The sequence below is a fragment of the Siphateles boraxobius genome, unplaced genomic scaffold (assembly GCF_051911475.1).
Source record: "Siphateles boraxobius isolate OS27281-9 unplaced genomic scaffold, OSU_SipBor_1 25, whole genome shotgun sequence".
In the NCBI taxonomy this organism is placed as follows: Eukaryota; Metazoa; Chordata; class Actinopteri; order Cypriniformes; family Leuciscidae; genus Siphateles; species Siphateles boraxobius.
Genome location: NW_027508866.1, coordinates 25,207,172 through 25,230,212, shown reverse-complemented (window position 1 = coordinate 25,230,212; position 23,041 = coordinate 25,207,172). Strand labels below are relative to the sequence as shown.

Sequence of the window (23,041 nt, the reverse complement as noted above, 5' to 3'; positions counted from 1 at the left end):
AAAATGCACTTTTGCCTTGTCAAATTTAAAGAGAATTTGATTACAAGGAGAAGTTTGCATGAGTTTTGTGAGTTTGAGTTATGAGTTTGTGAAATTTATTTATGAAAGCATGTCATAAACAACTGGAAACAATTGAACAGTGTTAATGAGATGATCTGGTGATTCACTGACAGACAGCTCGGTGGAAATGCACTTGAACTTTAAATTTATAGACCAACAAATGAAATCTAAATGTATTTACTATACCCAATTTACAGTTCTGATAAATAAACATGCTCCAAAGCTGTTGTCACATTTCTTCTGATCATGTAAACGATTTTAAGATTGATTCTACATTTGCATGCTTTTTTGTGTTGAAATGTCTTTTAACTTTTGCATGCAGCAGAGAACTTCGCATGTCCTTGTGTTTTAGCTGTCCCACATTCCCATCCGTATGACCACATCTTAATAGTGTACAATCCACCATTTCACATTATTCTGAAGGCAATGTTTGTTTTCAGCAAAAATGTAATAACTTTCTCAACCAATGTGTCTATTTTCTGTTTATCTACCCAAGACTGTGTAATCAATAATAATATCATACCAACATCAAATCCTGACAATTCTTATACAACTTGCATTAATCCCTCTAGGTCCTGTTTTTGAAGTTTAGAAACTTTATGAGCACCCACAGCACATAATGACATTATTTATGACTAAGCATTCAGATATATTAACCACACCCTCTTAAATTACCCCTTGCAAATTCATTGCCACAGAGAACAATCGAGGCTATTTAATGGCTACATACCTGCACAGAATATTCCGGGCACCATACTGCATAAAATTACAGTACGCACTTTGTTGTTCTTCTTCAATGACTCTACGGCATCTGACATCTAGCAAAAAAGAAATCACAAAAGGGGGGACATTATGTAGGCCATAGCTCTTATTTGTTATCCAATCAAACGCTGTGACATCTGTGCCTCATTTGGGCACTGCAGTATGGAGTCACGGGGCCCTTCAGTGCTCTAGGAATTGGTACAATTTCAACATTAGCCCTATCCGAATGGGACTAGTTTTCCGGGGGGCTAGAGAAATTCATGTTTCAGACGTACTTTGTGATTTTAATCCTGTGCGAATCTGCCAAGTCTGTGTTTTTCTCTCACTCAGAGCAAATTACCTACCGTTTTTCGGCGAACTCCGCGGTCCTCTGAGAAATCTAACGCTTCTCCAAGTTTTTGACCCCCCTGAGCCACCGTTTGCGCATCAATCTTCAGCATGCTTTCATTTAACTTCAATATAGATTATATAAATCGAAAATTAACAAATGGAGCCAAATCTCGGAAACTGCAAATATTGGCCATTTTAATATCAGTGTCAGGTAAGAGTAAGATACTTGTCTAGATTTCTCTGCTCACTTATGTGAGTTTATTATAAACAGCCACTGCTATAAACTCGTTTAAAGATTTATTTTACAATAAATCAAAATGATACCAATAAATAATAAATTAAAACGCCTTATTTCAGAAAGTATAATTGAAGCTGTGAGGATAAGTCTCCAAATGCGAGTAAAAATCTGTGTTGGATAGTATATGAAACAGTCAATCAGCAATTGGTCGGTAAAATCCACGTCTCAGACAGTGCTAATACTGAACTGAGCTCTCTTTCAAATCTCCTTGTGTTTGAACAAACATATTGAAAAAAAATTATGTCGAAATGCCCGTCTTAAAGTGACAGCAGCCTAATATACCTGGTGTCTGTGTGTTTTAAATGTAAATCAAACAACAAATGACAAAGAGAAATCACTCACTCCTTTAGGCTGCATAAATTTTGTAACTTTAATAAGGATTAATCTAGGCCTATGTTTAATGACTACTGAAAAAATGTTTATGGCCGGTAAATTTTCTTAAGTCACCAGCCACTGGCACGTGTGGCTTTTACGGTTTTAGTGAGGGAAAGAACTATAATCCCATGAAGCATTGTGAACAGCATAATCAAATTAAAAACGATGGAGAAATATAAAACTACTGTTACAAATATTAATTTTATGTACAAAATATATAATATATAAAATATACAATAAATTTTAAGCGTATTGCAAAATATGCATATAAAAAACTGAGTATATTGAGAGTGTAGGGAGGTCGGCTTGATTTGTCATTCACAGTGCTTGGGACTGGGCGGAGCTAAAGAGCAATTTTGCAGTGTTGCTTTTTATGACTCTCTGATTGGTCTTTAAAGGTTTATAAGTTATTGTTCAAAATCTATTTCCTAATCGAGAAAATGAAAAGGAGTTTTTACTTCCCGAAACCGACAGTTGTATTCTATTACATTTTGACAAGTAACATTTTACTCATATCAATACTCACCATCATAACAAGATTTTTGCTGATGGCATTTTTAGATTCAGGGCGATTAATCCCCAAAACAACAATCCCTAAAAACACAAGAACAGTTAGACTTCAGAAAATTGAAGGAAAGGGAACAGCATAATAGGGTGACATAACTAGTGACATGAAAACTGAAAGTGACAAAAACTCTCAATGTATAGAAATAAAATAAAAAGTTTAGAACATTTAATTTGAAAATATATTATGTCGGGGTAAGGTTAATGAGAATATGTTAATCTCAGGCATTTGTCAAGGACAAATGATTGCCACTTGCAGTAAGAGGCACTGAAACCGTTGAATTATGGGGCAGAGCAGAGAGAAAGGCTGCAGAAAGGGCTTTGAGTGACAGCTAGACTCGTATCCTACAAGACTCTGTGATCATCCGTGCCTGTATCTGGTTGTCTACCTGAGTCTTCACCGTCCAGGTGTCTAACGATAAGGTCATCTCCAGACTTAACGTCGGAGCTGTGCAGTCGGACACCTCCGTTGAAAGCGTGACGCGCACAATGCGCCCTCTCGGTTAGAAATGTGTGCAAAACACTGTCCGACCTGCACACGCCGTTGATACTGCTTGTTTGACATCGGAAAGTCTGAAACAGCACTCTGCACTTCACAAAAGCCGCCATGTTAAAGCTTTCCTCCACTTTCAACTCTGAACTTTGAGAGTGACGTCACGTGTGTCTGAGGTCACGTGACTGCTGACTGGGATTTCTCTGAAGAAAAGGCTGGATTTGCCCTGGCGTCATGAACTTCACCACACATTTCTTTAGCATATATATATATATATATATATATATATATATATATATATATATATATACAGTGGTTAAAGTGGGATTTGGTAGGTGGGGCAACCCTCAAATTTTGTGTAGGTGCAACAGGGAAAAATGACTCACCGTAGGACAACATATTGAGTATCGTGGTATAGCAATAATTTTTGGGACAAGAGTGTCACTGTGGCACCACATATTACAATAATTATTTACTTGATATTTTAACGGTTTTATTTTGGTCCATCAACACTGATATGATGACGATACTATGTTAAAATTGCTGAACACTGGGCCAAAAATTGAGCCCTGGCACTGTATCCACATCAGCCTACATTGCCCCCCTACAGCCATGTGCATTTAAATGTGAGGTAATTAGGGGGGTTCAGGGGCATGCTCCTGCAAGAAAATTTTGATTTTTCTGACCTACATATGTGCAATTTAAGACTTTTGAAATCCGCAAAAAGTCTAATAAATAGCTTTAAAACCATGTCAGTGTGCATTAGATTATTTGTCAGCATTTTAATCTTTATTTTTCTCAGCCTTATCCTGCCGTATTTCTTTCCCTCCTAAAGCTGAACTTTGACTGATAGTCTTTTCATTTTCGTCTGTGTCTGTGAAGAAAGTAAACATAGGCTCAACTGAGTTTTATGAATCATTTTCTTAGATAAGTTAATTTACTCAAGGCTACCAGATCAGCATTGCCAATAGGAACCTTCTACAAGCTTTGGAATTTATAAAGTAATTTTAAATAATACAAATTATAGGCTACGTTTAATGCAGTTAGTGGAATTGGCTGACGTTCCCTTAGGTATGCGTTGTGGGAACGCGTCAACGCATTCTCAGGTAAATATGCAGCATTGTGATTTTGAACGAATATTTAATGTCGATAATGGTTACATAATGTTAAAACTAATCCTGCTATTGATATCTTTGTAAGACTGCCGACCCTATAGAACAGTGGCAAGGGAAAACAATGCGGCGAGACATCGAAAATTAAACTAACTTTACTGCGCTCAACCACCGTGAGTGCATTTCACGCATTTATAATCACTCGCGTTCAGCGGGGAGGAATGGAGGTTGGTCGGCCAGTCGGTCCATCTCGGGACCAGCGAGATTCGTTGAGATTAATGAATCTATTTATTTAACAATTTATCTGAGGTGCCGGTGTCCGGAACGTTCCGGCCCAATTTAACCCCTGTATATATATATAGGCCTATATATATAATGTCATTTAAATAATAGCCTACATTTATAAAGACCTGTGCACCAGTTGTTTAACATGTTGTTATTGCCTTTTACATTTGTTCATTTAACACATTTAATTCAACTGTTTGAACTTAGCACAACAGCTTCACATGCAATTTGACTTATGATTACGCAAAGAAGAGGTTTTCAATATTTTAGATGCCACGGACTGACCCCCCAAATATGACCTATGTTAATCATTTGTGCTGTCATTGGAAATGAATGGGTTTTGTAATTTTAAATACATTTTGTTTACATTTAGAAGAACCAATCAATGTGTTGTTTCAGCATGATGTCCAAAATAAGTTTGGTTTCCTGATGCAAAACCAGTTGAAAACCACCACCACAACATAAGCATTACTGATACTGAAAATGGTCTGAGCCCATTAGCTTGCTAACATGATTATCAAACAGGAAATCGATTTTCCATGTCTATAATATCAAAATTATGTCATATGCTAAAAACATTTAGGCAACGATTACTTTGAGGTCTGTATTGATAATGCATTATTTATAAGGATATTAGTGCATGCTATATGCTTTATAACTGCTTAGAATATGTTATATCATCAAATGAATATTTGTAACAACAGTTGTAATACATTGTAATACTTAGTTAATTTTGAGAGTGTGATGATTTATTACACAATGAATATTATATCCACCTAGGTTATGATGGATTATAGTTATACTGACATGGTTTAAGATTTGCATAATATTACTCAGTTTCCTGTGAGGCTAATGTTTATTTCAGTGTGAGCTACAGTAGTTTAAGTTAACTGAAAACAATTCAATATGGTTGTGCTGATATTAAAATGAATACTGTAAATGTGTCATATAATCCATTCATGATATATTATGGATGTTAAAAAGAAAACTTAACTTATGTTACTTTATTTAAAGCAGTCAAAGACCACTTATAAATATTATGAACAATTTATAAAGCCTTTTGGAAGTTTCCGAGGAGACTTTGTATTTGTAACTTGACAGTAATTAAAAAGATGTAAGATATCGTGTAGATCTTAATGTCAAGATATGAGCCTTATAATACATCATAATTATAGGAACTACAATACATTATAACTCATATGGATACAACAGGGTGTTCAATGAGTTATAAATCATTATACTTATAAATGTTATAACCACAAATAAACTAAATATTCAACTATAAAGTTGATATACTTTCCTAGCTGAGCGAGAAAGGGGAAAAGAGACAAGTATTTCAGTGCTTGTATTTATTGTAAACAAAAGATAACATACAATGTACAATACATTTCGAGAAGTTAACATTAACAGTAGCCCAATTTTTGGCTTTTGGGCTACAAATGGAGTCATCAAGAAGACACGCCAAACTACAACAGTAAGTGCACAAAACACCATTCTTCTCAGTGAAGTGCAACTTTTTGACACCATAACAACTGCACAGTGCAGTAGCGAACACAGTGGAAAACAGGCGTTGTGCAAACAGAGAGAACTCCCTTTTCAGAAACGTCCTTTTCATAACGAGTCAATTTCAGTAGTGCTTTTCGTGAATTCGATTACAGACCCCTTTGTAATCAGTCTTTTCAAGGAGGCAACTTCTGCCGACAGATGGGCAATGCCCTGTTTCAAGTACAAGTTCTCAGATTCGGAGTTGGCGTACGAGTCGTTTTCAAGGTCGACGATGAGTTTGTTAGGTCTAGGAGAGTCTGGACAGTGCCGGTGTTTGCAGCCGGTTGGTTCCTCCCGGTGATCATTCTGCCACTCCTTTGGCTGGTGACTCCAGTCCTGGACATTGGTCACCTGGAAGGACATCGGGCTAAGAGATGACTGCATGTACTCAGGTGTAGTGTACTGACTCATTTGGTAGCATCCACTTGCAGACATGTCAATGGGAAAGGAGGCCTTGCCAGATGATTCATAGTCGGGATCGATAGCCTCCACTTTGATCTGGATGGCCCGGGCTTTGATCCGCAACTTGTGGGGCAAAGCTGAGGCACTGGCATCTGGCACTTTGAGGGTGGACACAATTACACTCTGTGAATCCGCCCTGGCTGGAACTGGACCCTTCGGGACCTGCTGTTCATCCTCTCCATCCGAGGACTTGCTGACGGCCCCGTCATCGCCATCAGATGTTCGTGGCGAATTGCAGGAGGATCTGGTGATTTGCAAGAACGGAGATTGCTGGGAGAAGCTCCCAGGGAAAGGGCTACTAAGATAGTTCCTGTACAGTTCATAAGGACTGGCCCTATCTTTGGTGTATCTGCCGGTTTCCAGGGGTTCTTGTTTGATGGTGTCAGGAGTTCTGGAGAGATTTATAAGTGGGCTCCCTTGAGTCACTGTGCTTGAGTTGGATCTATCGGACGAGGCGCTGTGAGGTGAGTGCTTGATGACCGATATGCAGCTGCTGGTCAAGCGTGCCGGTTCCAGTTCACTCGGGTAGGAATCATTGCTGGCACTGCCTGGGATAAAGTCCTGGTAGAGTGCAGCAGTGGAGCTGGAGATGTTCTGCACCTCCTGAGCATAAGTTGCTGAGCTCACTAGACCAAACCTGAGTTTAAGAGACAGAAGCTCGGATTTCAGCGATGCGTTCTCTTCCCCAAGGGCCATGAGCTTGTTCTCCAGAACCATATCGTTGAGTCTGCGCTTTTCTCGCGAGCGCTTGGCTGCTTCGTTGTTCTTGCGCCTTCTCTCCCAGTACATGTTGTCTTTCTTCTCATCTGGTATGAACTCGCGTTTTCTGCGACAGGTGTTGGACTTGGTCTTAAAGGTCATTGTGGACAACTTGTGGTTTATCAGGTCCCGGTCTGTCTCTTGCAAAGCCACTGCCAGCTCCAGGGCATCGTCTACACTGTAGGGCTCCTTTTTAATGGCTTGCATATTACACAGGGTTGTGATCAAGACTGTGTAAGCTCATCAGTTGACTCCGGTTTTAAGTAAACATCTCATCGTAGACCACGTGCTATAGAAGTCATGTGTGTCCTCTTTGTGAAGTCAGTTCCAGAGAATCTTTTTAATGGATCTGAGGAGATAAAAAAACAGACACATCATCAATAATATGGTCAGGAGCGTTTCAAGCCTTTTATCAGGAACCCCACCTCATCACAAAAGTGTCTTCAGACTTTTTTTATACTGCTGTGGATATAAGGCCCTATTTACACCTGGTATTTACGATGTGTTTTGGTCGATCGGTTCACAAGTAGACAAGGGAGACACATTCCCTTTTACACCTGGTGTTTTAATCTGTCTCTTTTGTCCACTTTCAACCACTTCTGTCCGGATTTCTTCGAGGGGAGGGTCTACGGGCGGGTAAAAAATGGAAATCCAGTCAAATGTGTTTTCAACTACCTCTGGAAGTGGGCAAAAGTGGACAAGCTTAAAACGTTTTACACCTGTATTAGCATTGTCCACTCGTGACCCGATTGACCAAAACGCATCTTAATACCAGCTGTAAAGAGGCCTAGAAATTGTCTTTTCCTGCAATACAGAGTGATATCTGCACGAGCAATAAAGATCTGCTTATCGGATGAAGACATTCGCGAGTTTTGTTCCCTATAATAGATTGTAGGCAAATATCCACCACTTCCAGTACTCTTTTTGTTTTCTGTTTTATAAATAATCCTTTATGGCATCATTGGCGTGAGAAATTGCTGCAAATATGAGTGAACTGTCTGAATGAATCTCGAATAGTTTTAAATGATTTGCAAACCCGTTTGACACTGATCAGATCAAAAGAGAGATTCGTTTGCTGTCTGGCATCGCTAGTTCTGATCATAAAAGAAAACAGACAGGACAAGATTGTCGAAATACAGTGCCTAGCATAAGCGAACACACCCATGCTAAAGTTGACTAAAAAGAGGAATAAAAAAATCATCTTTTGGAAATTGATCTTAATGCCTTTGTTTAAAAAATGAGGAAAAATCCAACCTATAATGACACCAATTTTCTTTGTGAATGAATAATGTATCGTCAATAAATAAATGTGCTTGCTTAAAACACAGGTTGCATAAGTCAGGACACCCCTGTGTTAAATTCCCATTGAAGCAGGCAGATTTCTATTTTTAAAGGCCAGTTATTTCATGGATCCAGGATACTATGCATCCTGATAAAGTTCCCTTGGCCTTTGGAATTAAAATATCCCCACATCATCACATACTCTTTACCAAACCTAGAGATTGGCATGGTGTTATTTCAGTTAGTCTAATAGCTGGTTTGATTTGCATTCAGAGATGATTTTATGGAAAGTACCCCATGCCAATCTCTTGGTATGGTGAAGTCTATGTGATGATTTGGGGTTATTTTAATTCCAAAGGCCAAGGGAACTTTATCAGGATGCATAGTATCCTGGATCCATGAAACAACTGGCCTTTAAAAATAGAAATCTGCCTGCCTCTATGGGAATTTAACATAGGGGTGTCCTGACTTATGCCCCCTGTATTTTAAAGAAGAACATTTATTTATTTATGATACATTATTCATTCACAAAGAAAATTGGTGTCCTGAAAGGTTGGATTTTTCCCAATTTTTTAAATTAAGGCATTAAGATCAATTTCCATAAGATTATTTTTTTTATTTCTCTTTTTAGTCAACTAAAAGAGACTCATGGGTGTGTTCACTTATTTTAGGCACAGTATTTTCATATGGAAAAATTATTTTTAACGATGCCCAAGTACATAACACAATTAAAGTCACTGACCAAAGCAGTGTTATTTTAGTATCACTGAGATACTATTATATTTTTACCAATTATTTTTTATTCTTATATTTTCATTTTAATTTTAGTTGTAAAGTTTTAGTAATTGTGCTGTATTTTTGTCTTTTGTATTCATCTAAAAACGGTGTATATAGTTTTTATTAAAAAAAAAATGTTAAAATTTTTTTTTGAGCCTACATCAACTTTATTAAATGAAAATGAGAAATGTTGGTTTGGCAATGACGGCCAAAAAAGTTTATGTATTTTTATTTTATGTTTGCATTTATTTATTTCATTTTATTTCAAGTCACACATTTTTTTATGGTTCTATTTTTTTTTTTTTTTTGCATTCACTCATTCATTTATTTATTTCATTTCATTTCAAGTCACAAAAGTTTTTTTTTATGGTTTTAGTTTTAGTTAATAGCCCTTAAACCAAAGTTGACTTCTTTGAAACACGAGAAAAGTAAGACTGGGCAATGTTTCTATTTTAAAAAGGATAGGGAAATAGTTTTACATGTTGATATTATGCAAGGCGAAACGTGCTTATTAAAATTATGCTCTGCCCCATTATGTCATCATTTTGAGGCGGGTCGTGCTCAAAGTAATGAAACTCAATCTTTCAAACATAAAGGGCTTTTGTAATGTGGCTGTGATTGAATTAAAATACGGAAACCCTTTCGAAGTAGTACGTTCATATACAGCCCGGTATAGCCTAATATAATTATATTTATTCACAGCGTTGCAGGAGACGAATTTAAAGACCGGATCTGACAATGACCTTTAACGTGCAGATCACACAGCTGGAGTTACATCATCTAAAGCGGGCTGTGGTCATAAACTGTAAAGTTTTCCGTGGTAACTGGCACTGCGGTTGATCACAACACTATGAGAGTTAGAGCCAGGCTGAACTCAGGCTCCAGTACAGGCGCAGATCGAGCTGGGAACAAAGGAATTCGAGCATCACACACACACACACACACACACACGTGGCTGATCACAGACTAATACATTCATACAGAAAAATGCGGTCAAAACATCTCTAAACTCCACAAAACACGGAAAAGGGCTTGTATTCTTATACTATAATGGTTTATGGCAAGAAATTATTTCTCGTCAACCGAGAATACATTTTGGGTGAGTGTTCCGGTTTTGGGATTCATGGAATAATAGACGGGCTATAATAAAGTTAGCTGGCGTGGAGTGACACTTAAATATAATATTGAGCACACATCATAGGTTGTGTTGATATTTGACAGGCCGTTAATGCACATTCACCCCATCCCGAAACACACTCAGGACAGTCAAATCTGTGCGCGTGAAACAGACACACTAGCGATAGGATTCAAGATATAGATTTTTACAGATTGTCAAGAAATATCACTTGTCTCTGAGCATTAAACAACAGCTCGATTGTGATGTCGTGCCTTTGCGGGATTTTTTTTTTTTTTTGTCAGAAGTGTCCCAGCTTCCGTTATTATGCAAGGACTAAGAGTATCAGTCACTATTACACAATGAACGCAAACAAGCGGAGCGACATTTAATTTTTGCACGTATTATTAAGATTTAGCCTACTATTAAAGCGATTTTAATTTCAGACAGTATGAGTGCAAAATATTAAATCCACCAATCATCTAGAGGCTATGTAACATCTTAATTTTTAAACTGTATTAAATGAACTTGCACAACGTGTCAATGTCTTATGTGCTGACCTGAGAGCCTGAAACACCCACATGAATACTGGGTCACTTGTGCCATCCCGTCTCCAAATCTCTCTAAAATATCATAGCCTAGACTAGTAACGTTAATGATTATGAGCGGTAGCCTACAAATGCATGGGTAATTATAACGTTGAACGCTAAAATTCGTCTGCATTGATATGATGGTGAGCGAAAAATAAGTATGGCGCACATTTGCAAATAAGCCACGTTCAAGTTGCTTTACTGTATTCATCTGTTACAGTCATAAACACCGGCTACCGGTTAAAACCCCTAAACAAGCCTGTTCATACAAGCCTCACAGTAAAAGAAGAAAGCAGTACCTCTAATAAGCAAGGGTCCAATTAGACGGAGGTCCGGGATAAATAATGTAGGCCTATATGAAAACATTCAAAGCTTCAGCAGCAGTCATAAAAATCCCATCTGGAAATGATAGTTGTGTTTCTCCTGCGCGTTTTCCTGGCGGAGTGATTGCTGCCTCATGGATCTGTGTTAGTAGGTCACCACTGAAGCGCATTGGCAGCGTGCTTTGACAGGCACATCGAGTGACCAATCCAAACACAGCATCTTCCGATTTCAGCCAATCAATCGCTCCTTCAGCGCACATATGCAATAATGACTCCTTAACAATATGAACAGTGATATAAACCTTATGCGCTAAACTAGAGAATCTTCATTTAACTAGAAGGTTTTATTCTCACCAAATCAAAAACTCACTGAAGCAGTCAGAAATTATTCTGTAATTTGGGGACATTGGGTTTAGCTGCAGTTAAGAAAAATGGTCTGATATAGTTGGTGCGCATCTTTAGAGCTTGTGTTTGAACTTGTTTTGTGGTAAGTTAGCTCTGTATATTTCTATGGCATCGTCGAAGAGTAATTATCTGGTCAAGTGTATTTACTTATTGTAGAGTTTATCATGCATGAGCATTGTAATGTTTGAAGCGGATGTCATAAGAAATACCAGTAGAGCAGGTTCGATTTTACAACTAGGCGTTCATTCATAAATCCGTAATATCTTACCTTCATGTGGAAATACAGAAAAAGGGCGGGGCTACATAAGAGGAACACCTTTTAAAAAATATATTCTTATATGAAATGCTCACAATGAAACTTTCTAAAAGCCTTTTCCTCAGCCAGCAACCAGATTTAGAATCTAGACAGAAACTTTCTAAAAGCCTTTTCCTCAGCCAGCAACCAGATTTAGAATCTAGACATGAATCTCGGCGTGCCAAACATTATTAAACCATGTCTAAAACACACTTACTATTAGCCTGTTATTATTATCATCATAATTACTGCTGTATATAGTAGTAGAACTAGTATTATTATAATTGTAAATCTTGATATAGAAATAACCCATCCCTAATTATATAGCAATTATTCTAATTATTAGGTCTCATTTTGATTAGGTGTATGTTAAGAGAAATATCGATCAGCACCTCTTCTGTTTGAAAGAAATTAAGCCAGCTAGTGGTTTTAAAAGAAAAGTTCACAGTCGAATGGATATCGTTTAAACGACGCACATAAAGGTGTTATGCATAATTAGGCCTATTACATGATCGTTTAAAGGACACCGCCTCTTTAGAGTTCAACCAGTTTCCATTTCCATCACAAAACTCACTTACCATCGTATGCTTTTTCCCAACAAATACAACTAGTTTGATATATTTATTATGGCATGTCATTCAATATAATTTATGGTTGTCTAATGGTCGATATGATATAACAGGTGTGAATGTGTTGTGTAACCTAAAACTAAAGGAGTTGCACAACGTGGCGCCCGAGATGACCTACATTAAATAAGATGTGTGTGACTGCGCCATCCAGTGGAAAAACACACAGGTTTGAGAATGTATATTCAGAAAAGGTTTCCTACAAAAAATACACAAATTAGCCTTAATCAAGAAGCAAATTCTCTGAGTTTACGCTCATTATATTCATTAATTCATTAACATTTTAAATATATATATATTTTTTTTTGTAGGTTGCAAAAGGTTTGATGTAAACAGAATAAAAAAGGTTTAGCCATGTTCAAATTATAACACATACCAAAGTACTCACTTGTGCAGAAAAAAACACCCTTTATTTAAGAGGTATTACAACTAAAGATTCACAGTGAAAGGCGAGTGATTTTCTCTTAATTTAAAAGTGACCAATTAGACAAATGCAATAAAAATGACTCTTTTTATAACAATCAGGAACACATTTGTAATGAGGAAAATATAGCACGAACGCATTGTCTGTGCTTCTTAGTTTCCATTAGGGTGAAAAGCACGTGGACACAAACCTTGCGTTACCAACTTTGTATCGCAGTTTGTGTGGAAGCAGAACTGACTGTTTGCTCGCTTGTTTTGGGCAGGTTCGTTCAACAGCACGTGTTTGCGCGGCTCCGATCGGTCCAGCCTGGCGCGCGCAATTCTGTGCCATTTCAGATGACGAACTTTTAGGATTATACCAGCCAGGCGTGCGCGACAGGTTGACCAGTGCACTCTTGTAGTCTGGCAGCCCGAGCATCGTTTGAGCAGAGTCATTTCCATTCGCAAAACTTCTGTTCCTCATATAAGCCGCGTTGGTGCCTGCATTTGTCCCGTTACTGTACCTTCCCATTGGATAATAACCATCCAATAAACTGATGCGCGGCGGTTTCGTAGTATTATAGGCAGCGCTCACATCGAAAGCCGAACTAAAATGATTATTTTGAGGACATATTGATCCGCAGCACGCAGAAAACTGGCAATGTGGCAGACTACGCAATGGCAACGCAGTTGTAGGAGCGGGTAAACTGCGCAGATAGCCGTCATGGGGCAGTCCGATAGGGAACCCGAAGGCAGCATCCACTGGGGGATTTTGGAGATGAACGGCAGAGAGTGCAGCCTTTAATTTGTCATTTTCCCGTTGAAGCTCGACGGCACGAGTCTCCAGAAGATGTTCCTCCATCCTCTTGCGCTGGCGGGACCGCTTCGCTGCTTCGTTATTACGGTTCCGTTTGAGCCAGTAATTCGTGTCTTTCTGCTCGTCAGGCGTGAACTCTCTTTTCCGTCGCGTCGCGTTGTTTGCGCGGAGGCTCGGCGTCGTGTGAAGTTGGTAGGCATCCCGTGCATTACTGATGCAAGTCAGTTCATCATGCGTGGAGCAACAAGTACCCGATGACATCTCAGCAGAGAAAATCTGGTTCGTTATGCAGGTGTAAATTATTTGCAGTTTGTGTGCCAAAAAGTGGAGGATATATCAGTTATTCTTTTGGTCCCGCCTTTCTTGGGAAGTGGCATGAGATAAAAACACCTACTTTACAGTCATTGGTTAACATGAACCTGCACACCACTCTCACTAGTACATATCATAAGCCATATAAAATAAATGATTGTGCTGTTTTAATTACAATAACAAAGCAAAATGCTTCCCCAATGTCTATAGCTTGTAGCTTTCTAGAAGTTGAGGAAAACCCCACGAGTAATATCATATTATGTATTACTTTATTGGATTCTCCACGTGCCTGGATGAACAAAATATATGGTTAATATTTGTTAATAACATCTGTGTAGAAAGAAAGTTTCTGGCTGGTATGACTTTAAAGTAATACTACTGGTTAAACAAAACCTGCTTATAAAAATGAGACAGAATATTACAAACCAGTTACAAATCTTCAAGAGAATCAATGGCATAAATTACAAATCTTTACAACAGGAATTCAATGTTTTATAAAAGCAACTTCTAAAAAAAGGACAAATGGCTTGTCTTTGCACATCCACATCTTATGTAGTCCAATATCGTGATCCATGATGCACATCAATGCCCTCAACAAATCCATTTGATCCTTTGGAGCTAAAATAAGTAAAATAAGTCTTGTTTTTGAAGACACTGCCAACTATGACGTGGTTACAATAATGAATGGTACCCACAAAAATAGCTGAAATGGTGTTTCAAGTTGCACAGCAACAGTAAGAACATGCATTCTTCTGAATAGCTTTGCAACAATTTGTTTAAAACGGCCAAACCAACGAGATCAATTGCTGTGTCACGTCTGCTACCGAACCCAAAGCAAAGCATCTTCTTCATAGACTGAAAAACTGAAGCTGAAATCAGTTATAAAAATATCTCCAAAAGCATGACGTGTCCATCCATCAGTGTCTGGTGATAAACCCATAAATAACACCACGTCCATGTGTCATTCACCAGTTTCCCTTCACTTTTTAAACCTGTACACAACTGATAAAAAAGTAGAAAAATGACACTGCAGAGAATGCCGCTTCTCATCTACTAAAACAGATAGTCTATGCTTCTGAACCGATGGCGTTGCACTCAGCCTGCGTATTGTCGTTGTCCCCCAGGAGCTCGGTCTCGGGAACAGAGAGGTCCTCGTTGTGCAGACCGCTTTGGGACGCCCCGTCAGCGAAATCCTCCTCTGTGGCCTTCAGGTCTTCATTCATGTGGGCCCTCTCGGTGCCGGACCCATTGGAGGGGGCCGTGGTGATGTATCCGGTGCTGGTGGACCCGCTGCCGCTGTGCGACCCGGCCTTGGCCACCATCAGCTGCTGGGGGGGGGGGATCTGCACCGGGATCTGCATTGGGTAGAAGTTCTGCAGGTACGGGTACGCCGGCATCGGCTGGTAGCCATTGACTGGGATGTAGAGTTGGGGCGGCACCATTGGGCGCATCTGGCCCTTCATGGACACAAACTGAGGTTGAGGAAATGGAGACTTTTTGGGACTAACGTAGCGGGCATTGCTGATGTTGCTGACGGGGCTTGTGCTGAGGGAGCTGGTTTGGGTGGTGTTGCTCGCTCCTGAGGTCTGAGCCGAGCTGTTGTAGTTGGACAAGCTCTCCCAGGTGCGCAATCGAGCGTGAACGTCTTTGAAACGAGGCCTTCGTGCGGGGAACTCATTCCAGCACTCTAACATCAGTGTGTAAATCCAGGCTGGACAGTCATCAGGGCAGGAAAGCACTTGTCTGTTGCGGACCATCTCAATCACGTCCTGGTTGGAATAGCCGCAGTATGGCTGAAGGCCGTAGCTAAATATCTCCCATAACACCACACCGTAAGCCCAGATGTCCGAATCCGTGGACAACTTCCCGTATAGTATGGCTTCCGGGGACATCCAGCGGATTGGGAAGGGATTGGCGCCCATTAGCTTGTAGTAGTCGGCGGAGTAGACCTCTCTGAACAGCCCGAGGTCCAGGATCTTAACATTAAGCTTATCACACACCAGGATGTTTCGAGCAGCCAGATCCTTGTGGACCACGTGGTGGCTGGAGAGGTACTCCATACCGGCGGCGATCTGTGTGACGATGTGTAGGAAGTCTGCCTGCTCCAGGGTGGATTTGACCGTCTTGTCATCGTCAGAGCTTCCGACATCGGAGTGAGGGGATCGCATGACCAGGAACTCGTGAAGGTCGCCTTGGCCTGAGTAGCTGAAGATCATGCTCATGGGCTGCTCTTTAGTGATCACTCCCAGCAGGCACACGATGTTAGGGTGTTGCAGGCGGGACCGGAGCATGGCCTCGTGCCGGAACTCCTCCCGGAGAGGGCCCTCGTCCTTGTCTTTCACCGTCTTTATTGCCACCACCTGAGTCTGTTCACCTGGAGCTGTGCCGTAGAGGTGACCTTTGTAGACCTTTCCAAAACGGTCCTCTCCGAGCTCTTCCATGAACCGGACCGCAGAAAGGTTGAGTTCTCGGAGCTTTGCCTAGAAGTAAAAGAAAACAAGACATTTCAAGTCTGCTTTTGCTCAACTAAAGAGGCAAAATGTAATACAATTCTGGCACATCTTTCCTCAAAGAATTCAGGTCCATTTGACCCAGAAGAGATACAGGATTTTTGGCATGGGTTTTAATACTGGAACCAAACTTGATCAAAATACACATTACATTTTTTAAAGAGTTTTTTTTTTTTTAAGGAATATAACAATTTTTTTCATAAATCTGAGTGTTTGTTAAAATATTTAGCCCCTTTCCAATCTCACACACTCTTTTGGGACTTAACTTTGTAAATAAACTAGGGCTGTCAAAATAACGCGTTAATTTCGATTAATTAATCTGAGAAGAAATAACGCGTTAAAAAAAATAACGCAGATTAATCCATTCCGTTTTGACCTTTGCGGAGCCGTTCTAGCATTCGTGTAAAAATGAGGGAGACAAGAACGCGCTGCTTGGATCATTGTTTGGAACATTTACTTATAACAAACAGAGTTCGTCAAACTCTAAAGTACCACATAAATGCAAAGCATCCAGGAGTGTGAGTGCGTGAGTCGGTGAGTGTGTCTGAGAGAAAGCGCGCTTGTGTGTGTGTGTGTGTGTGTTGTAACTTTTCACGCGCTCTCACGTCACACAACCATTTTCTCACGCACAGAAAAATTGCGCACCAAAGAGAGGACACGGAAACAGACAAGACAGAGCACGTTACTTATGATATTAAAAAAATCTCAGCTCTCAGATTCTGTTAATTTTATTACGAAAATCAAACAATACCGTTTTGGCGCTTGTAAATGTGACATGACAGATTCCTATAGCGGCACGTGAACCGATCATCTCTAGCTAATAGTAAATAAACACGATTGACCAATGTTGAAAGATACAGTAGGGCAGTCTAAAACTTACCGAAATGTATATTCCTCGATCAATCAGTGTTTTTCAACCGCGAAAAGAGGTCAATAAAACAGCTGTAGAACAATTATGTCACATAACATTTAGCCATAAGTTTCCTCAGGAAAGCCATTGTCATTTATAGTTGGCTATAAAAAAAGAGCTATAGAGAGTATTTTTCAAAATTTATGCAGCCTACTACTATATTACGTATGTATTATATTTTTACTTATATCAAAGTTGTTATTTGTAACAAACACGCATTATATTTAATTTGAGCTATTTTTAACCTTAAATACTACCAGCTGATATGGCTCTCTGTATTTTTACAGCATTGGGTGAGATTTTTTTTTTCTTGAGAAAAATGAATGCCTATCTTGTGTACCTAATATTTATCCAAATGAGTCAATATTGCATCAAATCACAATAATTAAATTAAATTGAAATCGTGAAATTTGTGTCAAGCAATAATAATAAAAACATAGCTTACCAGAAATTGTACCATGTAAACATTGTAAGATTGTGTATGCGATTAATTTAGATTAATTAATTACAGAGTATGTAATTAATTAGATTAAAATTTTTAATCGATTGACAGCCCTAAAATAAACATGAATCTACACATCTTTTGACCAAAAAATGATCTTTTCAATCTTTTTTTTTTAAAGAGGAAGTTTGTGCAAGTAAAATAAATATATTCAGTTTGAAAACATTTTAGAATAATATTGACATTTTGTTAGAAAATGAATATGTAGGTTTTTATAAAGTTGCAGTTTTTGAGAAGAATTTAGTTAAATCCATTGATTTAATAATGATTTAATTGATTTAATCCATTGAGTTAATACTGCTAATTCTCAGATTATGTTCATATAAGTGTCACATGATATATTCAAATACAAGTTTTCGTAATAAGACTTTTAAAAGCTGAAATGCTGGAAGATTACCTGCTGCTTGTGCTGATTGAGTAGCGGCAGCTCCATTTCTTGGCTCGGTGAGGCGGAGAGCTGGCGGCGAGCAGGGCTGTCAACAGACTCCTTCTGTTTGTTGCGGCACATGCAGATCAAGAAAAATAAGCAGGCAATAACAAGAGGGGTGGCTATACTGGGGATCAAGATGTACAGTATCTCCTTTTTCATTTGCTCCGGAGGATCTGGGAAAGATGGAAAACAGAATGTTTAATAATGCTTAGATTCATTGAATTTTCTGCCCACCCTGAGGGTCATGAGGTTGAGATGTTCTACTCACTGCAGGGCTGGATGTCACAGACGTCCGCTCTAACATTCGGGTCCAAAGTGAAACACCAAGGGCTCTCCATTTGCCCACCAGGGTTCCTGCAGAAGTTGTGTCCTCCTCTGAGCTCAGGGTACTCGACAGGCGTCAGGTGATGACTGTGTGGATACTGTGCACTCCAGGGCTGGCACTGGTAGCCTGATTTCGTGACACTCACCGTGCCTTTGTAGTTGGCGCCACTTCCATTGTAACAGCTGTGATTTGGGGGTGAATCTTTAACAAGGATTGAAAATTAGTAGGTATTTTCTCTCTGAACACTGAGTAAATGTACATCAGAGAAATTGAAATATTAATTTGTGAGTCAGAGTTATAGACTAATACAACCTTAAAGTAACACCAGGTAACTTTTGCTCTCGGGCTCCCCCTACAGTTGGGAAACAATATTGTCCTCTACTACTGTCGTAAACTCTGTCATCGTGCATTTGTTGACAACCATGATAGCCCTGAATACTGTAGGAGGAGGTCACATGCAGGTGTTCTGCTTGCGTCGCGTGTGAAATGTCTTCATCCCAGGTACAGTGGCATATATTTCAGCATGTCATATAATTTCACGGGTTTTATTTTTTTTCTAACGACAAATGATGGCGATGATCACGTTTACAAGCCAGTGTCATTATAGTAGCCTAGTCTATTGGTTACCGTTTTACTGAATCTATATGATACTTCAATGCAATGTTTGAGTGATAGATAATAACCATATATCGTCAATATTATAATATCAAGCTACCATAAATAAATCTGCAAATTTTACAAATCGATTTGCATTATAGCTTGAGGCAAGACAAATAATCATTACCTGATTCATGAAGATAAACGGAGGATAAGATAGCTTCCGTAACATAGTCAGGCAGACAAAAAAACACCCCACACTACGGGGTGTCATTGGTTGTTGCGTTAAATGTTACCCAGATACAATAGTGCTATTTTCTGATTGGCTAACAACACCAGACGAACAACACCAGAGGAGATGCGCTTGAATTCATGCCGGTTCCACAGTGAGAGAGGCGCGGCCAGATTTTGGGCGCTGCGTAATATTAAATATATTACAAATAGTTTTTCAGCGTGAGAAATACAATCTGTGACGGGATACGTGACAAAAGACCGTAATGAGTGACTGTCACGCTCAATGCGTGACACTTGACAGCCCTGCGATTTTAAGGAAGTGGGGGTGGTGGTGGAAGTGACGTATATGCCGTAAAGCAGTCGAGTTTTGTAGTTCTCTTTGTTCGCCGGTTACTACCCGAAACCCGAAGTTTAAAAGTACGATTAAAAACGCTACAGACACCGTCAGGCTATGGCAGATGTGTCATTCAACCTATTGTAAGTCGACGTACCATCACAAAAGACTTGGAAATATATTATGAAGGTTGAAAAGTTACCTGGTGTTACTTTAAGAAATTTTGGTTAAACTTTAATTTAAAGTCGTCATGAAACGGAAGTTAAGATTGTCCTTTTTTCCTTATTATGACGTATATCCGAGTGAAACGGCTTCTGAAATTAGAAAAAAATGTAGGGCGGGGCTTGATTTCGTCCTTCGGGAACTGATTGGATCGTTGGAGGTTGGGCGTTGCTAACAAAATGGAGGCAGATTTGAATGCCAGTTTACAGTCAGTTGTGGAAGATTTCTCTCCACCGGACTCACCACCGTAGCCACGCCCTCTAGTATTAGATTTAGACCGGAAGAGAAGAGAAGTCGTTTCGAGGATGGAGGGAAGGGTAACGTATTTGATTAAAGATTATAAGGGTACATGAATTTAAAAAAAATAATGATAACAGATAAATCATTTATAATAAACACTACAATATTACATATAAAAATACAAATGGTAAAATTTGATTTCATGACGACTTTAAGGTGTCATTGGACAGTTTAATTATGTCCATTTAAGTACTGAGTAATATTAAGCAACTACATGTACTTACTATAGGGTTAGGGTAGGATTAGGATTTGGTTGAGCGTTACTTGCAATAATTATGTATAATTTACTGTTATCCAGAGGTGGGTAGAGTATCCAAAAACTGTACTCAAGTAAAAGTACAAGTACTAATAGAAATTTTTACTCAAAGTAAAATTAATAATCTTAATAGTTACTTGAGTAAGTATAAAACGCATCCAATGAAAAAACTACTACCATTGTCTGTCCTTTGGTTTGTATAATAGTAACTTATACAACTACATTTGGATTATTAGACGATGTCGAAATAAAGTGACTCTGCAGAGTTTTGAATTCAAAGACATGTTAAGGCAGGGAACAATTGACAGAGAAGAAAGAGTTAAAACTCTTCACATTTGCTCACGCTCATGACCACTACTGAACATCTGAACACAAACAACGATCAAATGCACATCAACGGATCTTTCTTCTTTCTGTTCTCCAAAATGTATCAAATTTATATTTGTGCAAGCATGTTTAAACTGGTTAACTGTGTCTAAAGCCCTATTCGCACGCGTGCAGCATGCGGTAAGGAACTTTATTCTGTTTATGTCATAATATATCATACAGCTAGACCTATAACGAAAAGACATTTCCAAGCAATAGCCTATTGACGTCATATCCGGGAGATAAGTCAATAAATTTGAGTAAAATCACAGGCTTCGGTTATCCCGTGCAAATGCGCGTGAGATGTGGGGGTTAATTTCTAAATCACACGAGGTCCCCAGATAGTACTAATCCCGTGCGAATAGGGCTTAAGGCAGGCAAAGGCATTTTTCAAGTTGAGTTTGCACGCCACTGCGCAATACACACACATTACCGCAGGATGGCAGTTGTTCATTTCATAATGTGGACAATGGAAGCTTATTTAATGTAGCCTATAAATTAATTTATATGTCCAAAAAACGGATAATGTTATACTTTGTATTAGTGCGTGGTGTAATAATCTGTTTGGTTGTAAAATGTATACCGGAATTAAATCGAATGTATCGTCCTGTGGAATCATTCATTCACAAACAGCATACGAAGATGTACAACTAATAAAGTTCTTCATCGCTGGCAAAAATATCAAAAGAGTGATTCATTTATGAATTGAGCATCGCTCATGCCCATAAAAAAAGATACAGCGCGCTTGGAATTAACTACGCATTTAACAACATGTATTGCATTAAAATAAAGTAACGAGAGGAACGCCGCCCAACGTAACAAAGTAAAAGTACAGTTTTTTCATTAAAAATGTACTCGAGTTGAAGTAAAAGTACCAACATTTAAATCTATTCTTAAAAGTACAATTTCTCCAAAAAAATACTTAAGTAAATGTAACGAAGTAAATGTACTTCATCACTACCCACCTCTGCTGTTATTACTATGGTAAGTACATGTAACAAGGATTCTGTAAAATAAAGTGTTACAGAAATTTTAGATGCACCACAAGAGGGCCCTCTCGCTTTAATTGCTGCTGCTCTTTGAGCCCAGTTACATTAGATCTCATGCTATTATTGAGTTTTCCCTGGCTCTGAATGACAACCCCTTCTTGTGTTTTGGAGTTGAGTCGTGATGACCTACATTGGGGCGGCAGGCCGATGCGGAGGCAGCTGGCCGCGTCAGGAGAGCCGGGGTGGGGGAGCAGGTTACACACGGGCAGCTCCAGCTGCATGAGGATCAGAGGGTTGGAGCGTGCGATGGTGTATTCTGCGTTACACAAGTCGTTCTCCAGAGCCTCGCACTCGTCCCGGCAGAGCTGGCGCCGGCGCGGACCTCGGCTGCCCTCCTCGCATAATGGGAAGACGTAATAGCAGAACGATGGGATGGCAAATTCAGAGCACTGGTCTGAGAGCTGGGTCGAGGTGCCGATCATCGTGAAGGCCGCTGGAGAACAAAGAAGGAATGATGAATAATCATAGAAGCAGAATGTATGGTAGGGCTGCATGATATATCAGATTAAAATTGACATTGGGATGTGGCGTGTGTTTGTCAAATATAGTGAAGAGTGAAGCATGTCATTTACACTCATGTAGTACATGATTCAGTGTTTCAGAATCTCAGAATGGCCTGGTTCATTTACAGTGAATCCCGCTGGGAGCTGCATATGTAAATGAACGTACAGTTCATTTTCACAAATGAACCAGTTTCTGGAATGATTCATTCATTCATAGTGAAACTTCCTGTGTTTTTTCACTTCACAATATATATCCCAGGAAAACAAAATCTTGCAATGTCAGTTTTTAATCATGATGTATGCTTAACTGCTACTCACCAGTGATGCGGTTTTCACTTTCTCCCTGCATCTGGAGAGACTCCACGTAGATGCTCCTGTTTCCAATGAAGCGAGCGCATGCAATGCCTCGGTACGGTTGGCAGAAGCCCTTCTCATGCCCCGTTCTAGAAGAAAATGAAAGACAGTGATGACCAAGATGAAAGCTTGCCTGAATGGCATAAGGCTGATATTTAGTAA

General features: G+C 39.3%; 3 protein-coding genes across 3 annotated transcripts in view; all 3 read right to left on the bottom strand.

Moving 5' to 3' along the window:
• Nucleotides 1-3,056, bottom strand: part of auh (AU RNA binding protein/enoyl-CoA hydratase) — a 30,367-nt gene extending 27,311 nt beyond the window's left edge. Inside the window, exons 1-3 of the mRNA XM_077243327.1 lie at nucleotides 2,779-3,056; nucleotides 2,352-2,419; nucleotides 791-878 (exon numbers count right to left, since the gene is read on the bottom strand). Coding sequence (XP_077099442.1) covers nucleotides 791-878; nucleotides 2,352-2,419; nucleotides 2,779-2,998 — 376 coding nt within the window. The 5' untranslated portion in view covers nucleotides 2,999-3,056. The remainder of the gene's footprint in view (nucleotides 1-790; nucleotides 879-2,351; nucleotides 2,420-2,778) is intronic.
• A 2,557-nt stretch (nucleotides 3,057-5,613) lies between these two features.
• nfil3 (nuclear factor, interleukin 3 regulated) lies at nucleotides 5,614-11,298 on the bottom strand. Its single transcript, XM_077243325.1, has 2 exons — nucleotides 11,107-11,298; nucleotides 5,614-7,394 (listed from the first exon to the last, which is right to left on the bottom strand). The coding sequence occupies exon 2, from the start codon at nucleotides 7,250-7,252 to the stop codon at nucleotides 5,891-5,893; it is 1,362 nt and encodes a 453-aa protein (XP_077099440.1). The 5' UTR covers nucleotides 7,253-7,394; nucleotides 11,107-11,298; the 3' UTR covers nucleotides 5,614-5,890.
• Nucleotides 11,299-12,847: 1,549 nt separating this feature from the next.
• ror2 (receptor tyrosine kinase-like orphan receptor 2) overlaps nucleotides 12,848-23,041 on the bottom strand; it is a 97,071-nt gene continuing 86,877 nt past the window's right edge. The window contains exons 5-9 of the mRNA XM_077243318.1: nucleotides 22,844-22,968; nucleotides 22,153-22,455; nucleotides 18,608-18,865; nucleotides 18,307-18,512; nucleotides 12,848-16,467 (exon numbers count right to left, since the gene is read on the bottom strand). Of these exons, the coding sequence (XP_077099433.1) occupies nucleotides 15,055-16,467; nucleotides 18,307-18,512; nucleotides 18,608-18,865; nucleotides 22,153-22,455; nucleotides 22,844-22,968 (2,305 nt within the window). The 3' untranslated portion in view covers nucleotides 12,848-15,054. The remainder of the gene's footprint in view (nucleotides 16,468-18,306; nucleotides 18,513-18,607; nucleotides 18,866-22,152; nucleotides 22,456-22,843; nucleotides 22,969-23,041) is intronic.

Coding starts and splice junctions, on each gene's coding strand:
- nfil3 (XM_077243325.1), bottom strand. CDS start 7,252: ATGCAAGCCATTAAAAAGGAGCCCTACAGTGTAGACGATGCCCTGGAG.